The 27,010-nt window shown below is 41.2% G+C and overlaps 1 protein-coding gene across 1 annotated transcript in view; it reads left to right on the top strand.

Moving 5' to 3' along the window:
- The first annotated feature begins 8,842 nt into the window (after positions 1-8,842).
- Zmym2 (zinc finger MYM-type containing 2) overlaps positions 8,843-27,010 on the top strand; it is a 69,956-nt gene continuing 51,788 nt past the window's right edge. Inside the window, exons 1-3 of the mRNA XM_028787391.1 lie at positions 8,843-8,869; positions 9,736-9,798; positions 24,085-24,941. Coding sequence (XP_028643224.1) covers positions 24,095-24,941 — 847 coding nt within the window. The 5' untranslated portion in view covers positions 8,843-8,869; positions 9,736-9,798; positions 24,085-24,094. The remainder of the gene's footprint in view (positions 8,870-9,735; positions 9,799-24,084; positions 24,942-27,010) is intronic.

The following is a 27,010-nucleotide window of genomic DNA, read 5'->3' as shown; positions in this document are numbered from 1 at the left end:
ACACACACACACACACACACACACACACACACACACACACACACACACACACATTGGGAGCCAATTCCTAGCAGAAAGTGGCTATCATCTTTGCAGCCATCTCAGGCCATATACCCTGACAAGAGACTTGTTTTCAACAGCCTACTACAGCTGAGCACACTCTGATAAACATCTTGTTTTTCTCACATATCTTGTTTTGTTGTTTAGTGCCCCCAGCTGCAAGGTGCATGTGGTAAAGTGTCTTTAGTGTGTTTCCCTACTTGTCCACAGCTGCAAGGCACGTGGTAAAGTGTATACATACCCATTATTTCCTTTCAATAAAGGGGACTCGAATAGACTCTCTGTCTTGTCTCCATTCTTCACGTCTCTTGCCCCTCCATCCCCACTCTCTCTTGGTAGACTCTGCCCCTAAATGTGGGGCAGAATGTGGGGCAGAATGGACCGGGTCACACATATATGCATGCAGTTTTATTGGGATACTACTTTCCAGTGGGTGAGTTTTAGTTCTCAAGGAATTCACCATGGTGGGGGGTGGGGGGAGTCAGAGAGGGGAAAGGGAGAGAGAGAAAGCACATGGATAGAGAGAAGGAAAAACAGGGAGAGAGACCAAAATGTCTGGATTATATAGGAAGGAGCCTCTGGGGGAAGGGCAGCCCAGCTCCTGGACTAGAAAGTTCAGGATTGGGGATGGGATATGCCAGGTAGGGACTGAGGGATGCTGGGGGGACCTGGAGGCCAGGTCTGCTTTGGGATGTAAAATATCCACCTCAGCCCCTTGTCTGAGCTCTGAAACCCAACAGTATGTACCTTTATCCAGCAGTCTTTCTAGTCTCATGATGCTATTTTAAGTATAAACTATTCAGTCTTGTGTCTTTTCTTTAATGCAGGGTACATTTGTTTAATTGGCAGTTCCTTTCTTCCTGTTTACAATTAATTATGTTTTAGCATGTTTTGTATTGGTACAGAGTAATTCCATATACACAGATTTTAAATTACTAATTTGTTGAAACATACTTGGTAGACCATGCTATTTACTCCTGCCACACCTTTCTTTTGAGACAAGTTTTATTATGTAGGCTGCTCTCAAACTTGATATGTAGCTGTAGATAACCTCAAGTTCCTGAAGCTACTGCTTCCACCTCCTCAGTGCTGAGGTCACAGGTATAAACCACCATGCACCACCATGCTTGGCTTTATTTCCTTTTATAAATGTATAGGTGCCGGGCGGTGGTGGCGCATGCCTTTAATCCCAGCACTTGGGAGGCAGAAGCAGGCGGATTTCTGAGTTCGAGGCTAGCCTGGTCTACAGAGTGAGTTCCAGGACAGCCAGGGCTACACAGAGAAACCCTGTCTCGAAAAAAACAAAAAAACAAATTATATATATATATATATATGTATAGGTAAGCCAGGTGTGGTGGCTCATACTTATAATCCCAGCAGCTCTGGAGAGTCTATGGCAAGAGGATCAAGAGCTCAAGGCCAGAGCCTCTGAGGCGTCTTATTGGGTAAAGGCTTGTGCTATCAGCCCTAAAGATCTTGGTCTTATCCCTAGGACCCACAAGGTTGAAGGAGAGAACTGACTCCTCAACTTATATTCTGACCTCCACACACCATGGTATACATGTACCTACATACATGAAATAGGTAAGTAAATAGATAAACATATTAATTTTGAAACAGAATTCAAGGCCAGTTTGGACTATATAGTAATATTCTATATCATTTCCCAAAATAAAAGCATTACAAAAAAATCTAAGTGTGTAGTTAAATGATTTTCAGATCTGTCAAAGCTATCACTTCAGTTGATTTTAGAACATTTCAATCTTTTCATAAAAAATATCATATTTTCTTCACTTTGCCACCTTTTTTTAATTGAGCCTCCCCTGGCCTATCTCCCCACTGTGACATGCACTGTACCTCCTCAGCTTTAAGGAACTGCTAAACAATTTGATATCTGTATGGATTCACCTATTTGGGACATTTCACATAAATGGAATTGTACAGTATATAATGTTTTGGGTCTAGCTTATTTCATTTAAGACAATCTATTGAAGGGTTGTCTATACATTTGTTAGAACTTCGTTCCTCTTTATGGCTGAGTAATATTCAATCATACGGCTATACCAGGTTTTATCCATTCATCAGTTGGTGGACAGTCTGTTGGTTTATAACTTTTTGAATTTATGAACAATACTGTTATGAACATTCAGATGCTTTATCTTTAAGAAGTTAAATATTTATTTATATATTATGTGTGTCATATTCAGAGGTCAGAGGACAGCTTTAGAGAATTGGTTTGACTCTTCCATCACATGGGTTTGAGGGATCTAATTTTGGCCACTGGACTTTGTGTCAAGTGCCTTTATTCTCTGAGCTATCTCAGCAGGCAGCAGGCCTTTTTTTTTTTAATTTACTTTTCTTTTATGGATGTGACTAATTTGCTGCATCTATGTGTACTATGTACAGCTATGTGCACTGCATGCCTGGTGCCTAGAGAGGCCAGAGAGGGTGTTAGATACCCTAGAGCTGGAGGTACAGTCAGCTGTGAGAAGGACACTGAGTCCACATCTCATTAGTTATGTCTCTGTTGCTGTGATAGTACACTCTAGGCAGAAGTAACATCCAGAAGGAAGAGTTGATTTGAGATTACCATTCCATAGAGATAAGCAGCCTTGGTGCCATGGCAGGAAGTGGAGAACTTGCAGCTTTAACTGCAATCATTAACAGAGAGAGTAAACTGGGAGTGGGGCAAGACCTTTAGCTCTCAAAATGCATCCCCAGTAACATGTTACCTCCAGCAAGGCTACCCCTCCTAAGCTTGCCCAAACAGTGCCACCAAGTGTCAAATATAAGTCTATGGAAGCCATTCTCCCTCAAATCAGAAAAAATATCCTCTGTAAAGGCAGCAAGTGCTTATAATTGATGAGCCATGTCTTCAGTTCCCTCTCTGATTTTTGAGACACGGTCTCATGAGGTCTCAGGCTGGCCTTGAACCTTCTGTTTCCCTCTCCCAAGTGTTAGGATCCCAGATGTGCACCACCATACTTGGATAATATTCAAATGCTTATTTGGTTAATTGAAACAGGTTCTTACGTAGTTCAGAATGGCCTAGAACTCAAGTATATAGCTGAGGAAGACCTTGAATCCCTGATCTTTCTATCTCTCAAATTCTGAGATAAGCATATACCTCAAGCCCTGCTCAAAAACCTCACGTACTTCAGGCTGGCCTTGAATTTACAAGGTAGCTGGGGGTAACTTTGCCTTCTTGATTTTTTTTGTCTACACCTCCTAAGTCAGAGGATTACAAGCTTGTGCCACTGCACCTGGTTTATGCTGTACCAGTGTTTTTCTACCCACAGGTCTACAGTCTTAGCCCTCAAACATTTATTTTACTGATATTATTATTTTGGATTATTATTATTTTGAATATTTTACTTTTTCATTTTTGGTTTTTGTTTTCCTTTCCTGTCCTCTTCACACCCTTCTTCAGAAAAGGTTTCTTTATTTAACTCTGGCTATCTTGTAACTCACTCTGTAGACCAGGTTGGCCTCAACACTCAGAGATCTGTCTGCCTTCCGAGTGCTGGGATTAAATGCTTGTGCTAGAATTCAAGGACAGACTGAGCTATATAGTGATACACTGGCAGCTTGGATTTATTTTTTCTCTTAATGTAGCCCTGGTTGTCCAGGAATTCCCTATGTAGAGAAGGCTGTCTTTGAACTCGTGATCTGTTTACCTCTGCTTTCCAAGGGCTTAGATCACCATACATTCAGCAGAAGAGACTGCTCAGACATAGGTTTAAGCCAATAGAAAGTCGTTATTAACTGGCTAGTGACTACATTGGGTGTTCAGGGTCCCAGCGTAGCACTGAGTCTTTTTCAGGGTGAGCTTTTAAGCACAAAACCATGTTCTGGGTTGACAGACTTTTGTTAACCAGAACTTTTAGCTAGAAGTGGAAAGACAGAAGCCAAAGAGCAAACTTAGTACATTTAGAGACTTTCTCAGAGCTATGGACTTTGATAGATTGGTCTTTGTTTTTGTTTTGGCTCGTGCTGCTGTCTACATGCTGTGTTTTATGCCTGAATGGCACTTCCATCATGGAGTCAGTTGTGTTGAGGTCTGGAGCTCTGTTAGAAAATGGTCATTATAAAATGAACTTTCAAACATAATTGAGTGTAGTTTGTATTTAAATTATCACATACTAACTCCACCCTAATGTTGTGGACTGACGTCCTCTTGCCATGACTTAGTACTTGCACTCTCGAACTCTGAGCAATTGTAATTATATATACAAGACCTGTGCAAGATTTGGCCTATTATTGTTTATCATATTGGTGTTAAGAGTTTCATAATCTCCTCCCCTTGTAGATGTATAGGCTGTTAACAGTTGGTTGGGGGAAGGGCTCACGAAATCCTGCCTCATCCCAAGAATATATAGGCAGTTAACAGCTGATGGGGGAGGGGTTCCCAAGGGCCTGTGGCTTTCTAAGAATAAGTAGGTAGTTAATAGTTGATGGGGGGTTGGGGGGGCTCCAGAGATGCTGCCCTCCAGGGTGATATAAAATATTATAACAGCTTCTGGGAAGACTTTTCTTCAATGTAAATTGCCTATGTTCTTGTAAGTAGTCATAATTAAACCCATCATTTACAAAGTTCTACTTGTGTGGACTCATTTCTTTGGTTTGACTTTGGTACCCTACCTGGGGTAAACAGATATTTTTTCCTCTCTCTAGGAGAAGTCCACATCACATGTGGTTCAGAATTCTTATAACTGGCTGGGTGTGATAGTACATGCCTTTAAGCTTTGTACTCTCTCTGCAGGCTTAGATAGGAGAGTCTCTGTGAGTTCTAGGGCAGCCTGGTCTACATATTGAGTTTCAGGCAAGTCAGGCTACACAGTGAAAGATTTTCTTAAAACAAAACGAAACAAAACTCTAATAACTTGTTAAGTTTTGTGGACAAAAGAAAATGATGGACAAATTATTATGTCTAATCTTCCACATATTTTATTTTTTAAAGTTTTATCAGTGTGTGTGTGTGTGTGCGTGCATGCATGCATGCACATGTGCACATATTGGTAATCTTTGGACTTATGAGGTATAGGCAAGATCAAGAGTCCAAAGTCATCTGTGATGGTTCGTATATGCTTGGCCCAGGGAGTTGCACTATTTGGAGGTGTGGCCTTGTTGGAGTAGGTGTGTCACTGTGGGCATGGGATTTAAGATCCTAGTCATAGCTGCTTGGATGTCAATCTTCTCCTAGTGGCCTTCAGATGAAGATGTAGAACTCTCAGCTTCTCCTGCACCATGCCTGCCTGGTGCCATGCTCCTGTCTTGATGATAATGGACTGAACCTCTGAACTTGTAAGCCAGCTCCAATTAAATATTGTTTTTATAAGAGTTGCCTTGGTCATGGGGTCTGTTCACAGCTGTAAAACATCATCCACAGCTATAGTGTATGTTCCAGGCCTGCCTGGAGTATATGATTCATTTGAGACGTTCTTGGTGGCACATGATTATCCCAGGTTTTGGGAGGTAGAGGCAGAAGGACCAATAATTCAAGGTCTTCTTTAGCTACATATTTGAGTTCTAGGCCATCCTAGAGTGTAACAATCTGTTTTAAATAATCAAATAAACACTTGAATATCTTCCAGGGAAGGTGATGCACACATGTCTTCTACCATGTGGGTTACAGAGATTGAACTCAGGTCACCAGAGAATTATGAAGTATAAGATAGCAATAACACCAGGGAATTGGTGGCAGTATAAAGCTGCTCCCCTGTAAATAGCTTGTGGAAACCAATCAATGTTTATCACCTAAAACCACTTCTAACAATAAATTCAGTGAGTTGATTTAAGATAGGACCCTAATATCTCCATTAGACTCCTCCTTCAAGGCTCAGGGATGTATTCAGTAGGAGGACAGATTGTAAGAGCCAGAGGTGGGAATGACTCCAAGGAACACCAGGACTGGCCTTTCAGAGAGTCTGATACTGAACTTGTAGGACCTGCTGGGGTTCAAATTTCAGCACTGTAAGGGGGAAGCAGACATGGGGTTCCACTCATAATCAAGAAGCTATTTGCAACTAGTGTCTGCTGGCAAACAGAAACTCGAGTTTTTCCAATGGAGTGTCAAAGAGTATATCAACCAACCTTCAGGGTAGGCCAGGTGCCCAGGAGTATTGGCCAACACAAACCAACTCCATGCTTTTCTTGTGGACTTTTATTTTTCGTTTTCATATTATTTGGTTTTTCAAGATAGGGTTCCTCTGTGTAACAGCACTGGCTGTCCTGGAACTCATTCTGTAGAACAGGCTGGCCTTGAACTTGGAGATCTGTCTCTGGGCCCAAGTTTTGAGATCAAAGGGGTGTGCCTTTCTTTTTTTTGTCTTACCAGTTTCCTATTTGTTTTCTTTCTCTTTTTGAGAGAAAGAACAGGAAGTTGGGGCAGGAAGGTGATGAGGAGGGTTTGAGAAACTGGGGGAAGGGAAAACATGAAAATATATTGTATGAAAAAAATGTTAAAGAAAAAGAGCATATGGCCCTAGATGGCATATTCTCATATACTTCCATGTTGTCAGTGGATTGTTTCATTCCTCATATTTATTAAGATGCTCCTTGCTCCTTTTTTTTTTTTTTTTGAGACAGGATTTCTCTGTATAGCCCTGGCTATCCAGGAACTCACTCTGTAGACCAGGCTGGCCTCGTGCTGGGATTAAAGGCGTGCGCCACCACTGCCCGGCTAAGATGCTCCTTTTGTGATAGTGATATCAAGCATGTTAAAGTCAAATGGTATTGTGAAATATGATATTTCACAAGTTTAGTGTATTGAAAAAAAATAATTTTCTTACGAAAGTTTTCTGAAAAATACTCTCTGAAAAGCTGATTCATATGTGTTGTAGTTTTTCTTCTTCAACTGGTAAAGCAGAGCAATGTATGTATGGAATTTAAACGAGGGTGAAAGCACTTTTTTATTGAAAATGTTTCTACCAAGTTATTCTTTGTAAATGGTATCAACTGCAGTCTACACATTAGTCTGAGACCTTAATCAGTAACTCACTTTATTAAAATTTTCATGTTCATTATCATCCTGAAGAGCTTTAAAGTGTAACGTCATATGACTCATTAATAGGCGGTATTGTCAATTTGGAAATTCAGAAGTCTAATTTAGTCCATCCATTTGGCTGGGGAAGCAAGCAAGCAAGCAAGCAAGCAACCAACCAACAATATCTGTTGTAATCCCGCTAGCAACCACCAGGGCGAGGTGCATTTCTTAGGTTACAAGGAGTCCTGAAAATCAATAGCCAAGTCTTCGGCCAAAGGCGTAGGTGTAGACGAGGAACAAAAGACCCTCGTGCCGCCCTCCAGCGACTCCGCTAAATGCTCCCAGTGGGACTCCCGTGAGAGTCACTGCCCACCGGGCCAGGACTGTAGCGAAAGGCATGTGATGTCCCGAGGCCCTGTCAACGTGGAGGACAGGCGCCGGGCAGGCCTGGGAGCGCGTGCTCGGTTAGGCGCCGACGGCCGAGCCCAGACAGCCCAGGTCCCAGGGGCGTGAGCCCGCTAAGGGAGCCCGCGGCTCCATCTTGCCCGGCGGCAGTCTGGGGCCCGCACCGTCGTGTGGCCCCGCCGCAATCCAGGCGCGCACGCCCTTAGCGGCCGAGGGGAAGGCCTATGGTAGAGCGGATCCGGCTCGTTCGGGCCAAGTTTCTCGTTCCCACGGGTTCGGTTCTGATGGGCCCCAAGTTTTCCCAACAGATCCCACAAAATGGAGGCCGACGTCTCCTTTCGCCGCAGCCATGGCGGAGGTGGGACACTCTTCCCACGGGCCAGGCAAGGTGGAAGCGTCTGCACGGCCGCCCGCACACTCGTCCCCTAAAAGCTGCAGCCGGGCTCGCCCCCTAGGTCCGCCGCAGGCACTGCCGGGCTCGCCAGTCGCCGGGGCCTGGACAGGGAGGACGCGGGGACATCGAGGCCGCGTCTCTCCTAAGGCAGAGTGGTAGGGGGCCGCGGCGACCGTCTGGAGGCCAAGGCCCAGTGTCCAGCTCCCGGCCCGCGGGAAGCCTCGACGACGATCACCGGCCCCAAGGCCGAAGCGCGAGCGGTATTGCGGGCAGCGCCACCCGGGCTCCTGACCCCGGCGGACCCCGCGAGTGGGGGCGGGGCGGGGCGGGGCGGGGGCAGCGAGGGAGGGAGGGAGGGAGGGAGAGAGGGAGGGAGGGAGGGAGGGAGGGAGAGAGAGAACGGGCCGGGCCAGCCCCGGGCTGTAGGGGGGGGGAGGGGGGGGGGGGAGGGGGGAGGGGGCGGCCTGCCCGAGGGCGTGGCCCAGGTCTGACGGACAGCCGCTGTGACTACCTCACCGAGGAGGATCCTGAAAGACGGCCGTCTGGGCCAATGGAACCTGCCCGAGGCATTCCGGGCCGCCCTCGCCTTCCGCCAATGAGCGTGAGGAGGGCAGGGCCTCCCCGGGCTCCGCCGCGCCGCCGCCTCCTCTGCCTCCTCCTCACCAGCGCTAAAGCCGGGACTGGACCGAGCGGAGTTGTGCGTGTCGCCGAAGGGGGGTGGGCCGGGGGAGGGGAGGTTCGTTCCGCGGAGCTGCAGCCAGAACCGGGTGAGGCTTCTCCCCGCTGTCTTTCCTGTCGAGGGACGCGGAGAGTGGGGGTGGCTGGGAGCAGCGCAGCCTCGGGAGGAGGAGGCGGAGGCGGGGGCGACTGGGGAGGCGGAGATGGGTGAGGGCAGCGTCGGGAGCCTCCCACCGAGCCGGGCTTAGCAGCCCGCGGCGGCCGGCATCGCCGCTGCTGCGTCTGGGCCTCGGGGTGCGCTGGGGGCCGCGCTGGTGTCCAGGGCGGCTTCGCGTGCGGCCCGAGGGGTGAGGGAGCGCGGGCGCGGCCGGGCGGGCTGATTGAGACGGTCGCCGGGGCGGGGGGCGCGGGGGCCTCGGGGTGCGGGCGGCGGCGGCCGGAGGTCGCGGGGTGTTTTCCTTTCTGTGCTGCTGGCGGGCGGGCGGGCGGGCCGGGGAGGGGCCCTGTGGCCCTCGGTCCTGGGGGCCGCACTCCCACCCTGCCTGCCCGACCGAGACCCCAAGTTTTCGTTGGCAAGGGACGCCTTTTAAGTCTTGCCGGGTCCTCTTCGTCGCTGGTCTCCTCCCCGGCGCTGTGCTGCGCGGCTCTGGCTCCTCACGTATTGTTTGGCTGGGTCTCTAATGGCGGACGGGGAGGCAGCGCTGCCGGTCTCCGACTGCAGGGGGGGCAAACCTTGGGCCCAGGGCAACAGCTTGGGGCAAATATGGGCAATATCAGACCATCGTTGACATAAACAGTTTCTTACCTGAAAATTGGTGCTGAGTTTGACTGGAATGACGGTGGTGGTAAGATTTGAGAGGGAGTGCAAGTCCCTTGCTGGCGTCGGGGCAATGTTTGCCCTTCCCCCTCCCTACCCAGTAGCAGGCTTGATGCCTTCAGGTTCCTTTCCGTGCAGATTGTCGCTTACACATAGGTTTTGGCCCCAAATAAAATACTTCACTCCACTTGGGTAGGAGTGGGCCGTTTTGCGTGTGCTTTGGGGTAATAATAGAAGGGCCGAACCTCCTTGACCTCTTAGTCCCTTCTCTGCCTCCTCCTGGTGAAATAGGCTTGGTGCTCCTACTAGATTGAATGTTCATCCATTTCTCTCTCTCTCTCTCTCTCTCTCTCTCTCTCTCTCTCTCTCTCTCTCTCTCTCTCTTTTTTATCCCAGGTCCAGAAATTTCGTTCAACCCTATCTGGTGCATCTTTGGCAGAAAGTGAGGAAAACACCATTGTGAGTCCTTTGCTTCTAATTTGTTGCTTATTACAGAGGAAGGACATCGTTGGATTATAGGGGTTCATCTATGGGACTTGGCCCTCCTGGTTTTTCTTAAGGGGAGGAGCCTTCTCTTGGGTGGCAGCTGCTCTCGGGGAGAAGCTCTAGTGATGCCTGGTGAGGCAGCTGGGAGTGGGCGCTGCTGTTTCCACCGCTGCAGACATCACTTCTGCTGCTGCAATACCAACCCCAGCAACCAGACGATGGGCTTCTGCAGCTGCTCACGTTACGGGCGGAGGAGGGGTGTTGTGAAGGAGGGCATATTTCTGGTGCCCTCTAGAGTTACAGAGTGGGAATTAATGTTATTTGGTTTGAAGTACACGCAACCATTTTTGACATTTTTCTTGTCATAATGGTTAGTGGACCTCAGGTATTTGACAACTAGAAAGAGCTGCTTAAAGTGTCTGATCTGAATGACAGAATTTGACCATTAAGGTGGATGTGGTTAAGAAAGAACACAATATCTGTTCTTTGTATCTGTTGTTTCATCTCAACTAGTAGCTGCTCAGACCTGTGCAGTCCTCTACTTAGTCTTTCATCTCTGGTGTTGACCAGTCTTCTATTACATCACACTTCTTATAAATTTCCAAAGATTTTTATAGCGTGGAAGTGCATGATGTGTTTGTGTTGGTGCACATGCCACAGCACCAGCGTGTAGGTCAGGACAACTTTTGGAGTTGGTTCTACCCTTCACTGTTGAATCGGTACTGTGGATCCAACTCAGGTTGTTAGGCAAGTGCCTTTATCCACTCAGCCATCTTGCCAGCCTTGTCACTTATTTTGAGATGGGGTCCCAGGCTGACCTTGAACTTTTGTTGCATAGCCTAGAATGACTTTGAACTTACGATCCCTCTTTCTCAACTTCCCAAGTGCCAGAATTACCCTTGTGCCCTCTTGCTAGATTTATGTGGTTCTGGGAATCAAACCCAGCTTCCTGCACTCTAGCAAGCACTTCAACTGTGCTACATTTCTACTCCCAAATATTACTCTTGAGCTCAGTGCAGCTCTGGTTGTTACTTGTATACTTTCAAGGGTATAAGTATAGATGCTTATGGTTTCCTTTTAATGTGTATGATTGATTTACTTGATTTAATGTATGTGAGAAATACATTTACTTGTTGGCCAAGGATGTCAGAAAAAGGTATGGGATGTTGTGAGCCACTGTGGGTACTGGAAACCGAACCTTGTAAGAATAAGTACTTTTAACTGTTGAGCCATCTCTCCAACCCAATGTTAGACGTTTTAAACTTGTATTAAATAATTTAATCCACAGGAGAACTTGGTAGTATAGCTAGTATTTTTCCCTTCTGAATACTGTTTTTATTCTGAATTTGCAGGAGGAAATAGCCATAGAAAGATACTGGGAAGTATTTAGTAAAGCAGATTCTGAACATAAGCAGTGTGATGACAAAGGCCAACATCAGCAACTGTACTTTATGTCATAGATCTCAAATTTCAAAACCAAGTCAAAATAACTGCTTCTTGCTTGGAAGTAGAAACATAAAAACGTGCTTGAATTCTGTTTCTTTCTTTTTAAAAAATAGAAAATGTCAGGTGGTGCTGGTGCACACCTTTAATCCAGCACTCAGGAGGCAGAGGCAAATCTGTGAGTTTGAGGCCACCCTGGTCTATAGAGGGTAACATGGGCTACATAGAAGAACTCTGTCTGAGGGGTGGGAGAATGACCCATAGTTAACAATTGGTATTTATTTATTTACTTATTTAATTTAGGCTAGGATTATGGTCCAGGCTGGCCTTGAATTCACTGTGTAGCACATGATGTCTTTGGACTGTTCTTTTTACCTCTTTTTTTAGTTGGTGGGGTTACAGGCATGTGCCACCATGACCTGCTTCATTTAGATTTTTTACTACCTTATTTCAACACCAATAGAGGCTGTTTGTATCAGTATAATTTTTTTGCAGTGTATGTCTAGATTAGTCTGAAAATGTGAAGGAACTTTATTATTATTTGAGATGAGGTTTTGCCATATAGTTCTGGGACTCACTTTGTAGACCAACTCAGAGAGAACTCAGAGAGTTACACCTGCCTCAGCCTTCCAAGTACTGGGATTTCAGGTGTCTACCTCTATGCCTAGTTTGATTATAAACCTCTAATGAATGTGAACTCCTTTTAGGAATTAAGTCATTCAGATACATTTCAGTACCTTTCATGTGGATGCTGTTTATATTGTCATGAATGATTAACTTATCTTCCCTCCCATTTTTCTTATATTTTTGATTGTGAGCTTAGCCTTTAACAGCTGAGCCATCTCTCCAGCCCTCCTCCCCTTTTTCTTAGTTGTGGTTTTTGTTTGGTTGTTTTTTGAGACAGTCTTGAGGAGTGTGAGTGAGAGAGTGAGAGAGAGAGAGAGAGAGAGAGAGAGAGAGAGAGTGTGTGTGTGTGTGTGTGTGTGTGTGTGTGTCAGTGTCAGTGTTGCTCATGCTGGCCTAGACTTTACAGCAGTTCTCCTGCCTCAGTCTTGGTGCAAGGATTACCTAGGATTATAGGTATGTGTCACTGGACATGGCCTGACTCTGTCAGTCCTTTGTCAGTCACTTTGGTGGTCCACAGAAGCTGACATAAGAACATTTCCAGCTTGTATGGATATGAGCTTGTCAGACCATAGATTTGTATAATTGTATTTATTTTGTAGGCTTTTATTCTGTTTTGCTTGTTTGAGGTACAGAAGTATACAAAACAGTGCTATTGTGACAAAATGAATCTTTGGCTCTTATAACATGCTCTGGTATTACTATGATAGAAAAAAATGTATGAAATACTGTAACTCTTTGTTGTCAAAAGATGTGGTAAAGTTTTATTTTTGTCTCTTTATGCTTTGATATTTGTCCCCATCTCACTGATAACATTAACACATAGTTTATTATGTTAAATGGTACTTATTATAAGAAGTTGTAAGAGTATTCACTTCTGTATGTCTTTAGGGACTGTCAGGAAAGCTCAAACTAATTTCTTATCCTGCTGGAATTAATATGTGTGATCGCCACAGTGGTATCTTGATACCTTAAGAGAGATACAGGCAGACAGAGACAGACTGTCTTTCTGGAACATCTCTCATTAGGAAATAGATTGCCTGGACTCCATGCTTAGTAAATTTTTATTTGAATTTTACTTGGTTGATTTTGTTCTGTTACTAACAGTATATAATAAGGATTTTAGATTGACCATATTCAGATCCAGTAGCTGTACAGATCCCAATACATGTAACTCATAAAGTAGCCAGTGAGAAAGAAGATAGTGCGGTTGGATAAATGCATGAGTTTCAAGTATGAGCTGCAGAACAACATTGACTGTGTTTTTTTTTTTTGTATACAATCTAGATAATTTTGCTGTACCTAGTTGGATATTTTAGTTTTAAAATAATTGACATTTTTAGTTTTTTTTTTTTTTTTTTAAAAAAACAAACAAACATAGAAACAGCAACTGCATCTTCATTGGTGCCCGTGCTAAATTCATGGTAAAAAGATAGCTGATCATCTTAAAGGGTGAATTATAACATACCTTTTATTTTGTTTAAAAACATATCAGTTTAGGGACTGGAGAAGCGGCTCAGCGATTAAGAGCACTGACCATTTTTCCAGAGGACCTGCGTTCAGTTTCCAGCACCCACATGATAGCTCACAACTGTCTATAATCTGCTTCTAGAGGATCTGGCATCCTCACACAGATGCACATAAAAATAAATAAATCATCTAAAGAAAGGATACGTATCAGTTTAAAAATGAAGTTAAAATATTTAGCATTTTTTTTATTCACCATTAAAAATCCATTTTAGTGTTAGAAAATTGATTAGGTACCACAAATACTTGATCACATGGTATGATTTGTGTTGTTGTTGTTTTTTTGTTTTTTGTTTTTTGTTTTTTTTGTTTTTCGAGACAGGGTTTCTCTGTATTTCTCTGGCTGTCCTGGAACTTACTCTGTAGACCAGGCTAGTGATTTGTGGTTTGTTTGTTATTTTATTATTGTTTTTTCAGACACAGTTTCCTATCTTCTCTTGCTGTGATTAAAATACAGATCAAGAAACAACTTAGAGGAGGAAAGGATTTATTTATTTTACACTTCTAGGTCACAGTTTATCATTGAGGGAAGTCAGGGTAGGATCTCAAGCAGGAACCAAGAAGGAATGTTGCTTGCTGGATTGTTTTTCTCCTCTCTTTCCCTCTTTTCCTCTCTCCTCCTCCTTTTTTTTCTTTCTTTCTTCATAGAATTTCAATATATAGCTTTTCAGGCTTTGAACTTCCTATGTAGACCAGACTGCACTCAAACTCATAGATATCTGCCTGCCTCTGCTTTTGGTTCTAGAGTGCTATTAAAGGCTATGCAGTTATGCCCTATTCAGCTAGTTTTATACAGTTTAGGCTAGCCCTCCCTGCTCAAAGATGGTGTTACAGCCTAGAGTTGGCTGGGCCCTTCTACATCAAACACAAGTCAAGACAATTCCTCACAGACATGGTCAGGCACAATCTGATCTGGGCAGCTCTTCAATTTGATACTTAGATGACTCCAGGCTGTGTCATATTGACAGTTGAAACTCAATAACTAGGATACTCCATTCCTTGTCTATTTGACACACAAACATATCACTTGAAGCCATAGCCTTTCAACTCTTTCCCTGTTTCTAATATCTCATTAATATTATAAAATAAAATGTAGTCCAACTTTCAAAGTCACAGTCTTTAAAAATTTCCAATACTTGAAAAGTTTAATCTTTTTAAAAGTCCAAAGTTTCTTAACTGTGGGCTCTATAAAATTAAAAACCAGTAATATTCATTCTTACTCTTGGTGGGAGGAACTAGGCATATTTATACTCAGATCAAACCAAACCCAAAATCCAGCAGTATAACTCCAAATTCTGAAGCTCAGTGTTTGGCATCTAAGACTTAATTACCTTCTGAACTCCAAAGGGCTTGACAGCTTACCTCTTCAGCTGGGTCACCCATATCACATATAACTTGTCTTTTAGGGCCAGGCCAACTCTCCTTCATTCACACTTGCATTTGTTCTCTGCAGAAGTTTTATTGCTATGGATCTAACACATTCTAGTTCTCCACTGCAACTGTGACTGCACTTTCATCTATGCCTTCTCCTGACCTCTCTCTATTGACTCTGCCTCTGCCACATGGTGCCAGGCCTCAGCCACTTTCCATGAACCTCTCAATCCTGCAAGTTTCATGCCTTCAGAACCAGTACTAAGTGGACTGATTCTTCTGAGTTGCCTAGTTCTGGCTACCAGTTGGATAATGCAGCCTTAATATCATGTCGAATCCACCCCCCCACACCCCCCTACCCCCGTATGCTGACACTGAAGAAATAACTGCCTTGAAGAGTTGCCTTAGTGATACTGGCCTCTTATCCATCACTAATGATTATTCAGTCCTAGCTGATCAGGAACCACAGAATGATAATTCAAAATGCAGCACAAACAATACTTTTAAGAGTCTTTGCTTCCCTCTGAAACTCCAGACAAGACAAAAGTTTCAGCATTTTTATCTTCTAAGCTTCATTTATAGCCATTTATTAAGCACTGGTTTGCAATGGCTTTCTAACTCAAAGTTTGAAAATTCTCCATAATTCTCTAGCTAAATAGTCCAAAAGCATAAAAAGCTTCCAGATTCAGTTCTGTTTTGTCTTTTGTTGTTGTTGTTGTTGCTGCTGCTGTGTTAAAAATACTCTTACCAAGAGCAATTTTGAAGAAGAAAGAATTCGTTTGGCTTATACTTTTAAGGATATATCCCATTGTTGAGGGAAGTTGGGGCACAAACTGGAAGCAGAAACCACAGAACACTCTTCCCTTGCTCAATCTCTGGCTTGCTCGTATGTTAATGTTTATCTAGTTTTCTATTTTGGTTTTTCAAGGTAAGGTTGACTATCATTGAATTCACTATGCCTTGAAGTTACAGAGATCCACCTGCCTCTGCCTCCAGAGTGCTAGGATTAAAGGCATGCCCCACCACTGTCCAGCTATCTAGTTTTCTTAAACAGCCCACTCTCACTTGCCCCAGAGATGATGTGTTGCTGCCCATGTTGGGCTAGGCCCTCCCATATCATTCATCAGTCAAGACAAGACATGGCACAGACCAAATTGATTTGAACAGTTAACTCAGCTGAGTCTCTGCCTTAGATTACTCTAGACTATGTCACATTTGCAGCTGGGACTGACTAGGATACAGGGTATCATTGTGTCTGTATTGACTTCAGCCTCCTTTCTGGGATTGCAGGAGTTTGTTAGTTTGCCTGACTAGGATTTTCCTATATTAAGTTCCTAACAGTCCATTGAAAATTAGAAGAAATAACTTCTGTTTTTGGCTATGAATAAACCTTTCTTTGTGGCTATAATTGTGTGTATGTGTGTGTGTGTTGTATTTATTTACGTGTACATTTGGTTGTGTGTGTGTGTGCGCGCACACACACATGTAGGCCAAAGGTTGATGTTGTTCTCTGTCATAATTTTTGAGGCAGTTTTTCTTTTCACTATATTTTTGGGTAGGTGGTACACACCTTTAATTCCAGAACTCAGAGGCAGAGGCATGTATGTCTCTGAATTCAATGCCGGTTTGCTGTACATGAGTTTCATGCTACCTAAGGATACATAGTGAGACCCTGTGTTAAAACAAATAAATTAAAAACAAAAAGATAGTATCATGGTGTGGAGAGATGACGTAGTGATTAAGGTCTTTTCCTGCTCTTTCAGATGACCATACATAGTATAATATAAAAGTATTAACTGAATCTTTTTATCTTTGTCAGTATAATAAGATAATTTATATTTACTTAATACAAGTAGTTCTTTTATTCTTCTTGGTAGCTTTTTTTAAGTTTTAAAAAATTACTGTTTTATTATTTTATGTGTATGGGTATTTCATCTGCATATTTGTGTACTATGTTTATGTCTGGTACCCATGGAGGCCAGAAGAGGGTGTCTGATTCTCTGTGGCTGGAGAGTTACAGATGTGTGTGTTACCCTTGTGGATGCTGGTAATAGAATCTAGATCTCTGGAAGAGGAGCCCAGTGCTCATAACTGCTAGACAGACCTCTTGGTGCCTGTTTTCAACTGTTTATGTTCACTTTAACTGAAAAGTACTATTTTCAGTTAAAGTACTATTTGGTTCCTATTTCCTGACTGAAATTTATGAATCTCAAACGATATCTGTGCTAATGAGGTATTTCTGATGGCTGGCAGTCCTGGTGGTTTCAGAATGTGGGTAGGGCAAGGGATTGGTAGTTGGAAAGACCAGGGTATAGTAAGAGAGTTGGGATTTTTCAGTTCCAAACTGTTACTTCTGGGGAAAGGAGAGAATAACAGTTAACTTTATCATCAATGTTCACAAGAAAAGGTTCAGGGAGCTTTTAGAGAGCCCTGGAGGATAGCACTCGAGAAGGAGCATGGGGCTCTTTTGCTCTTGTTTTCCAGATCTCTGCTATAGTCTTCAAAATATCATTTATATAAAGTAAACTGTTATGTGTAAATCCCAAATTGAGTTTTATGGATAGTTTTAGCAAAGTTTGGATCTAACTAGAAGATCTTGAGGACTCCCAGTTTAGAAACATGGTAAAACAAACCTGTGGCTTGCAATCTGACATGGAAGATACATACATGAGTCCTCAACCTATGGGATCTGATGTCTCTAGAAAGATGGTATCAGAATAAAGCTGAATCAGAAGGTATCTTGCCAGTGTTAGGGGAAGCCCTCCTCTACATTTGGTCATAGATTTTCTGTATCGATTTTTCAGTGGAGGTATTGGAAAAACTTTAATGTATTTGTTTTTTCTCCTAATTGATCATTCTGTCCTCCCCATATAGTTAGTTGCCTTTCTTTTTTTTCTTTAAAAATTTGTGACATTTAGGGCTGATGAGATGGCCCACCAGTTAAGAGCACTGACTGTTCTTCCTGAGATCATGAGTTCAAATCCCAGCAACCATATGGTGGCTCACAAACATCTGTAATGAGATCTGATGCCTTCTTATGGGGTGTCTGAGGATAGCTACAGTGTACTTACATGTAATAAATAAAATAAAAACCTTTGGGTCAGAGAGAGGGAAAAGGGAAGGGGGAAATTTGTGACATTTAAAAAATATTTATTATTACTTAAAATTTTAGGTTTATTTTTATTTTATGTGTATCAATGTTTTGCTTACATGTATATATGTGTGCCATGTGTGTGCCTGGTACATACATATACATAGACACACACATATAATGCATGTGCATACCTATCTTAATACAATTTTTAAAAAGTCATTGAAAATTCTTCATACCTTGATCATTTTTTTTTTCTTCCCCTCTCATGACAGGGTTTCTGTATGTAGCCCTGCTTGTCCTAGAACTTGCTCTGTGGACCAGGCTGGCCTTGAACTTAGACTTCTGCCTGCCTTTGCCTCTCTGAGTACTGAAGCTTCTGATTTTGTAGCTTCTGCTGCCTAAGGGTGAGCTACAGGTGTGGGATACCACACCAGCTTTATGCTGGGGTGTCTTTGTCTTTGGTAAAAAAAAAAAAAAAAATTTAATAGCTACGTTATTTTACATTTCCAACAGTGCTAAGAAGATTTGATGTTTTTTTCATTCTTTTCAGTAATTAAAGTTACATGTATTTTAATATGTGGTAAAAAATATGGAATATTTTGAAGGACATACTCTGAGTAGAATAGAAAGCTTGCACATTTACTTAATGGTAGTTTTTCAAAGAAATGACAGCTGACTTGTAATGGATATGATTCTCTCCTTCTACTTTATGTGTTTCAGGTGGTTGCCAAACCTTTTTTTTTGTTTTTTTGTTTTTTTGTTTTTTCGAGACAGGGTTTCTCTGTATAGCCCTGGCTGTCCTGGAACTCACTCTGTAGACCAGGCTGGCTTCGAACTCAGAAACCCTCCTGCCTCTGCCTCCCAAGTGCTGGGATTAAAGGCATGCGCCACCACTGCCTGGCTGGGTAGTTTTTTAAGACATATCAAAATGTAGCTCAAGCTGGCCTGAAACTCTCACTTAGTTTCCAGAGCTCTGAGATTACAGATAGCAGGCCATCAAGTTGAGATTTCTTGGTTTCATATCTACGTTTGCCTAATGACTGATAATGAGCCATCTTTTGATTTGGTTATGGGTTGTTTGTGTGTCTTCAGGCAAAGTGTTTCATTTGTTATGGGTTGTTTGTGTGTCTTCAGGCAAAGTGTTTCATTTAAGTACACAGTTCATTTTAAGTTCTGCCTACACCTACCTACCTATGTTTCCTTGTTTTTTTGATTCGGAGGTGTTTTCTTTCTGCATTGTCTTCATTTCCTTGGTAATATTCTTTGCACAATATTGTGAATCTTGAATAGTTTAGTATGTTTTTTCTTCTTACCTATTTGGTGTCATCCAGAATGACAAATTCAGTGGCATGAAGTTAGCTTTCAGAGTTTTTTTTAGTTGACTTCTTTTTAGATCTTGCTTCTTTTTGAGTTTTATTTATGTATTGTATATGGTATAAATAAAGGACCAGTTTTTTGAGATTTTTCTCCCCTTCAGATTTATCTTTCTGTTTTTTGTTTCCATATGTGAAAGAAAGCACAAGACTGGCTGTAAAAGTAACCCTTATTCTCCTGCAGTAATTGTCATCTTGGAAGCTGACTGCTTTCATCTGCTAACTTGGGCCTAGTCCTGGACGCTTCTAGCCTCTGTAGGCCTAGAATGTTTTCAGCCTCTGAGAATTACTGCTGAATAAACTCATCCTTTCTAACTCTTTCTGAACTCTGTCTTCCTGGTTCAACTCAGCAGTTTTAGCTTAAACTCTTTTCTAAGCTGATTCAATCTGGCTCTTCTCTCTTGGCTCCTCCTGAATTTCTCTGCTTGGCTTCAGACAAACTTTGTTAATATGTTCTAATTTTCTGGCTTCTCATTTTCTGCACGTTCTCATTCTGTCTTCAGGTGTGTCTAGCCTGGTCTCTGTCTCTCTGCACTCCGTTTCTGTACAACTGTCTTACCCCTTTCTCTGCACTGCTCCTAAAGGAGCTTCCCTTTCCTCTGTCTTGTCAGGAGAGTTGGGCATATCCTAGTCTGTCAGATTTTCTCTGACTTGTAACTTTGTCTGCCACTCAGTTAGACATCACTTTCAAACATGGGTGCTTTCTTCTACAAACTAATTTTACTTCATTGTTTGATATTAAAAGTGTATATTAGTGTTGTGTCTATATTCAAGCCAGAGAAATTAAAGGTGTGTGCTAAGGCTGAGCCACACCACAACCAGAAACAGGTTTTTCCAGTAATCAACACAATCTTGAGGTTCACAGTGTGATCAAACATCCTGTAACCACTGGCTATAATAATTTCCTCTAGTTCATCCATTTTCCTGTAAATTTTTTTATGCTGGGATATTTTTTGTATACCATATTCTTTATTCATTCACCTATTCACTTCTCTGTTAAGGACTTTTAGATCTGTCTTTTTTTTGTTGTTGTTGTTGTTGTGTTTGTTTTTTGAAACAGGGTCTCTCTGTAGTCCTGGCTATATTGGGGTTTGATATATAGACCAGGTTAGCCTCTCAGTGCTAGTGTTGTGCAAAGATTACAAACTAACTGTAAGTTACCTATAATGTGTTTGCCAGAGTTATATATCCAGGTAATTCTGGATTCAAAAAGCCAGTTTGGAAATGTTCTCTTTTTCTTTTCATTCTTGTCATCATCACCCTCACCACCACCACCAGCATCATTGTCGTTGATTTTTTGAGACAACATTTCTCTGTGCTGCCCTAGAACTGAGATCTACCTGCCTCTGCTGGGATTAAAGGTTTGTGCCAAGACTACCTGGGTCCATTTTCATTATTTTTAGGAGAGGTTTGAGTTGTTGTTGGCTATTTTGAATTGGTAGAATTTATAAGTAAAGCTATGTCCTTATTTATTTTTAAGATGTATTTATTTATTTTATGTATATGAGTATGCTGTAGCTGTCTTCAGACACACCAGAAGAGGGCATCAGATCCCTTCATGGTTGTGAACCACCATGTGGGTGCTGGGAATTTAACTCAGGACCTCTGGAAGAGCAGTCAGTGCTTTTAACTGCTGAGCCATCTCTTTAGTCCTCCTCCTACCCCCAATTTATTTTTTGCTGAGATGTTTGCTGAGATGAGTCAGTTTTTACTGACTTAATCAACTTTGAGTCTTTTAGATCTACTCAGATTTCATATTCTTCCTTTGTATGAGTTTTAAGGATATTTTTTCATTTTATCTTTGTTTTCCAGTTTGGCATATAATGAATTGCTTGTGTTATTCTTTAAAAATTCTTTTTCTGTAAAACTAGTGACACCCCTATTTTTATTTCCCATTTTAGAAATTTGAGGATTTTTCCCTTTTAAATAGACAGTACTTTTTTTTTTTAGTATAGTTTACTTCTTTCTCTAAAGAATCAACCTTCGCTGTTTTTCCTATTTTAATTTTTGTATATTTCTACAGTATTTATCATCGTCATCATCATCATTTCTTTTCATTATGAATTCATGCTTAGGATGCTTCTTTTGTTGTTGTTGCTATTTCTTTGTTCCTTATTGATTTGAGAGGATTTTTCTTTTCTTTTTTTGTTGGTTCTTGTTTGTTCATATACTCCAGGCTGACCTCAAACTCATTGCATAGCCAAGATGACCTTGGAGCCTTACCTCTGCTCTACAATGCTTGGATCACAGGCATGTGACAGTGGACCTGTTTTTTGTGGTGCTGAGGATAGAGCCTGTCGTTTCTTGAATGATAAACATGCACTCTTTATCAGATCTTTATCTGATATTTGTATTGATGGATATTATTTCCAGAATAGTGCTATACCGTGATAATAAAGATTATTCTTGCCAGGCAGCGGTGGCACATGCCTTTAATCCCAGCACCTGGGAGGCAGAGATAGGTGGATTTCTGAGTTCGAGGCAAGCTTGGTCTACAGAGTGAGTTCCAGGACAGCCAGTGCTATACAGAGAAACCCTGTCTCGAAAAACCAAAACCAAAAAAAGAAAAAAAAATTATTCTTGTCATCCTATTATGATATTTTAAATATATTTTATTTAATATTTTGTTTTGCTACATTATTTTACAACTCATTTTTCTATTTTATTAGGGATTATTTTAAATTGATGACATTAATTGAAAGCTATAGTAGGTACAACAAACACATTAGCTGGTACTCTTGTAGAAAATGTGTCTTAGCCTCCTATGACTCCTTTATGGTACATATAAGATCTTTAGGTAGGTTTCTAAAGAGGAAAGTGTTCTTTTTCTTGTTTCTTCTTATTTTAAAATTGAGACAGGCTTTCACTGGTGGTAGGCTTGTAAGTGAGAAGATGATGATAATTTGCTTTTGAGACAGGGTTTCACACTGTGACACTCATGCTGGGCTTCAACTTGGATTTCATGAAGTTAAGCAAGTTATGGATAATTGTTAGCAAGGTATGAGTGATAGTAAATTAACTGTAATCAAATTACCTCCTGTTTATGGTTCATAGAGTAATAAGACATTCATATATTTTTTAAACCTGAATTATCTTTAATAAGAAGTTTAAATTAACGGGAAAATAGAAAGGAGTCACTAAAGCTGAAGTCTGTTGGTATATAGCTTTGCTTATTATGACACCAAAGAGGAAGAATAAAATTTAGAGCCAAGATCTTCCACTCACAAAGTCATAGAATGATTTATGAATTCTCAATTAGTAGAAATGTTGAAGTTTATCTGTAAATTGTCAATGTATTTCCACTATAAAGCTATTAGCACTGCTGAACACTTATTATATTCAACTCTCACTGTAAACCTTTTGATTTCTTCACCAGTTAATGGGTACTCAATTTATACTTTTCAGCTGTTTTAGAATAAGGTTTCTGACCATCAATTATACATTTTCCTATTGTTATCTCTCTCAATATTTATTTTTATTGATTGATTGATTGATTGTATTTTTGAGACAGGTTCTCTGTGTAGCCTTAGCCATAATGGAACTAGCCTTATAGACCAGAGTAGCATCAAACTGCAAGGCCCTCCCTATCTCAAACGTAAAAGCCAGGGATCCCCCTCCCTACCAATAAATTCAGCTTAAAAAATAAAAACCATGTGATATAAAAATTACGAAAATGATAAACAGTGAACACATTCTCTACCCCTGTCACCCATTAGTTGAAGTGATAATTACATTTATGTCTTCTATCCTATTAGCTCTTTGTACTTTATGATTTTAAGCCAGGCTTTTAAGATTTACATAACCAGGGGTTGGGGTGATGGCTCAGATGAGAAAATGCGTGCTGCACAATCATGCTCGCATGAGGACCTGAGTTTGAGCACCAACATAAGAAGCTGTGTGTGCCTGTCATCCTAGCAATGGATCCTAGCAATGGATCCTAGCAGGATCTTTGGAACTTGTTAGCCAGTCAATCTAATCAAATTGGTGAGCTCTATTAGTTAAGTGAGAGATTTAAAAATTGAGGTGAAAAGTATTGGAGAGATGACTCAGTGGTTAGGACTGCTGCTTCCTATTTCAGAGGACTTGAGCTTGTTCCTTGGCCTCATGTTGAACAGCTTACAGCTGCCTTTCACTCCAGTTCCAGGTTTCACTCCAGCTCCAGGACATCTGATGCCTTCTTTTGGCCCCTGTGGGTAACTGCACACATGTGGCATACATTCAATACACATACCCATAAATAAAAATAAAAATGTTAATTAAAAAAAATAAGGTAAAGAAAAATTGGCCTGGGATTAGATCAAGGTGTCAGTAGTACCAAGCTTTCTTTGGAAGCCCTAGTACCTGCCAGCCTTTTTAAACTGGGTGGTTGTGAAAAACTAGTAAAGATTTCTGAATGTCCAAGGACCAAAAAGTCAGTGAGTTCCAGGTAAAGATTCCATCTTGAAAAATGAAAGAGAGAGAGAGAGAGAGAGAGAAAGAGAGAGAGAGAGAGAGAGAGAGAGAGAGAGAGAGAGAGAGAGAAAGAGGATACCTGATGTGGATCCCTTACTTTCATATTATCATGTTAGTTTTGGAGTTTCTGCTGACACGTAACTATTTACATTTTGAGCAAACTTTATGGAATAAATAGCGTATCTCTAGAAAGTGGCAGTGGAAGTGTAGTATTTATAATTACTGAAAATTGGCTGTGTTCCTTGTATATGGATACGTAAACTACAAAATGCTTGAGACCACAGAAGATTCTGCAGGAGTCTTATAACAGAAAATAAATGTCTTTAAAAAGAAAGTCACATACTCACATTTATATTCTTTCATTTCCCTGAACAGGTTCTTTGGCATGGACACAAGTTCAGTGGGAACATTAGAATTGACTGATCAAACTTCTGTTTTACTAGGAAGTACAGCCATGGCAACTAGTCTCTCGAACGTAGGAAATTCATTTAGTGGCCCACCTAATCCTTTAGTGTCTAGATCTAGTAAGTTTCAGAGCTCATCAGTGGAAGATGATGATGATGTTGTTTTTATTGAACCTGTACAACCTCCTCCATCTTCTGCACCTTTGGTTGCTGATCAAAGACCCGTAACATTTACATCTTCAAAAAATGAAGAGCTACAAGGAAACGATCCCAAAATTCTTCCTTCATCGAAAGAGTTGGCCCCGCAAAAGGGCAGTGTAAGTGAGACAATTGTTATTGATGATGAAGAGGACATGGAAACAAATCAAGAGCAAGAGAAGAATTCCTCAAATTTTATTGAAAGGAGACCTTCTGAAATTAAAAACAGAACAAATGATGTGGATTTCTCTAGTTCCACTTTTTCAAGAAGTAAAGTAAATGCAGGAATGAGTAACAGTGGTATTACCACAGAACCAGACTCTGAAATTCAGATTGCTAATGTTACGACCTTAGAAACAGGCGTAAGCTCTGTGAGTGATGGCCAACTAGAAAGTACTGATGGCAGAGATATGAACTTAATGATTACTCATGTAACATCCCTGCATAACACCAGCCTGGGAGACGGCTCTAACGGACTTCAGTCCAGTAACTTTGGTGTGAATATACAAACGTACACCCCATCTCTAACTTCACAGACCAAGGCTGGAGTAGGACCTTTTAATCCTGGTAGGATGAATGTTGCTGGAGATGTATTTCAGAATGGAGAGTCTGCACCTCATCATAACCCAGGTAAGAAGTAATATTCTACTTCATAAAAATGAATTTAATATTTTGTCAGGTACCTTTTTCATTGAAATAAAAGTGTTATTTAGTACCTTCATATAGAAAATGTTTTAATTTTGCTAACATTAAAGTTTAAAATTTTAATGAATTGTGAAACGTATAGTATTTGTGAAGTAGAATATTAGTAGCAGTATGATTTTGCTTAATGAATTAAAAATGCTGCATAAATTTATCATATTTTTATAGATTGCTTTTTGCTAATATATTAATGTTAAATACAAATTAGAACAAAAAGATTAATAACATACTTAAAAACATTGTACAATAAATTCTGCTTAGTCTCTTATTTTTCTGCATGTTTTTTATGTTTTTCATGTTTTTATTAAAGAATTGACTAAGATTTTTTTCCTATCTTTTGAAGAATGCAAAACACAGTTTTCAGTTTTAAATTATTCTAAGGGATGATTGACATGCAAAACTGTAACTGTTTGCTATATTCAACTCGATGACTTTGAGGCCTTGTGCTTTGTTTGCTTGTTACTATCTTTGTTCTTTGAGATCGGGTCTCACTCTGTAGCATTGACTGTATTGGAACTTGCTGTGTTAAATCAGGGTGACCTTGGACTCAGAGAGATTTACTTGCCTCTGTCGAGTGCTGGGGTTAAAGGCATGTGACAGTACACATGCCTTGTGTTTGTTTTGATTGCTCATTTAGTGTTATTTTTTATTTTATTTCATGTTTTCTGGTGTAAGCCCTTCATTTATTATTTAGCAAAGTTGGTATATTTTCCTTTTTTTTTTTTTTTTTAATTTTTTTCTGAGTCAGAGTTTCTCTACATCCATGGTTGTCCTGGAACTCACTCTGTAGACCAGGTTGGCCTCAAACTCAGAGATCCGCCATTCTCTGTCTGCCCCTGCCTCCCAAGTGCTGGGACTAAAGGCAGGCGTCACCACTGCCTGGCTAAGTTGGGATATTTCTTGACTATTGGAAGTTCCCTTTTTATGAGCTGCTTTGCTCTTTGAAAAATATTAAAATACAAATATTATAATAACGAGCCTTAGCTGGATGTAGTGGCACATGCCTGTAGTTTCAGGCCTTGAGAGATAAAGGCAGAAGGATGAGGAATTCAAAGCCATCCTCTGCTACATAGCATATTTGAGGGCATCTTAGGCTACAGTGAGACACTGTCTTGAAAAGGTCTCTCTTCAAACAGACCAACATACAAAACTGGCCTTTTCACAAATAACTGTGTATGTTCCTCTTTTCATGAAGTTATGTCTTTCTACCTCAATTTCTATGTTTTTATCTCCACTTCATTATATAGTTTCATTAGCCACTTTAACACTTAGGAATTGTGTAAAATTAATGTGGGATAACTAAAATGTAGGTGATATGCAGTGCTCTTTGATACGAGTTTTTAAAAACCAATTTATTTTCTTAATGTGCATGAGTATTCGCCTGTGTGTGTGTATCTGCACCATGAGCTTGTGGAGGACAAAAGAGGGAATAGAACCCCTGGAATTGGAATTATATAGATGGCTGTGAGCCTCCATGTAGGTGCTGGGAATTGAACATAAGTCCTCTGAAAGTGCAGCCAGTTACTCTTAACCTGTAAGCCATATTTCCTGCCTGTTATTTTTCTTTACTTACTTCAACATTAGTATCTGATTAATAAAGAACATTTGCAAAATGCTTAATTAAGAATGAGAGGCAGGTACATAGAGAATTTGAGGCTACCCTGACTCAAAAAAGAAAGTTATAAAATCTTGCTATTTATACCAATTCTTCTACTGGTGTTATTTGGAAAAATGTTACTGTTATTTCATTATCTTTTTATGTAAAACTGAGGGTTTAGATTGTCATTCTTGCCTATTTCTAAAATGTTTTTAAATATTGGGAGAAGTGAAAACCTGGAAGTAGGGGAAATGTAAGAGCTGATATACAAAGAAAGCCATATATTACTCCGCAAGCATTAAGTTAATTTTTTTCCCTCCCTCCCTCCCTCCCACCGCCCCAGCCCCGCGCCCCGCGGCCGCGGCGGGGGCGCCGGGGGGGGGAGGGTTGGTTGGGTAGA

Source organism: Grammomys surdaster, unplaced genomic scaffold (assembly GCF_004785775.1).
Source record: "Grammomys surdaster isolate TR1022 unplaced genomic scaffold, NIH_TR_1.0 125630, whole genome shotgun sequence".
Taxonomy (NCBI): Eukaryota; Metazoa; Chordata; class Mammalia; order Rodentia; family Muridae; genus Grammomys; species Grammomys surdaster.
Note: the sequence above shows the minus strand (reverse complement) of the source record. Positions and strands in the feature narration are given on the sequence as shown.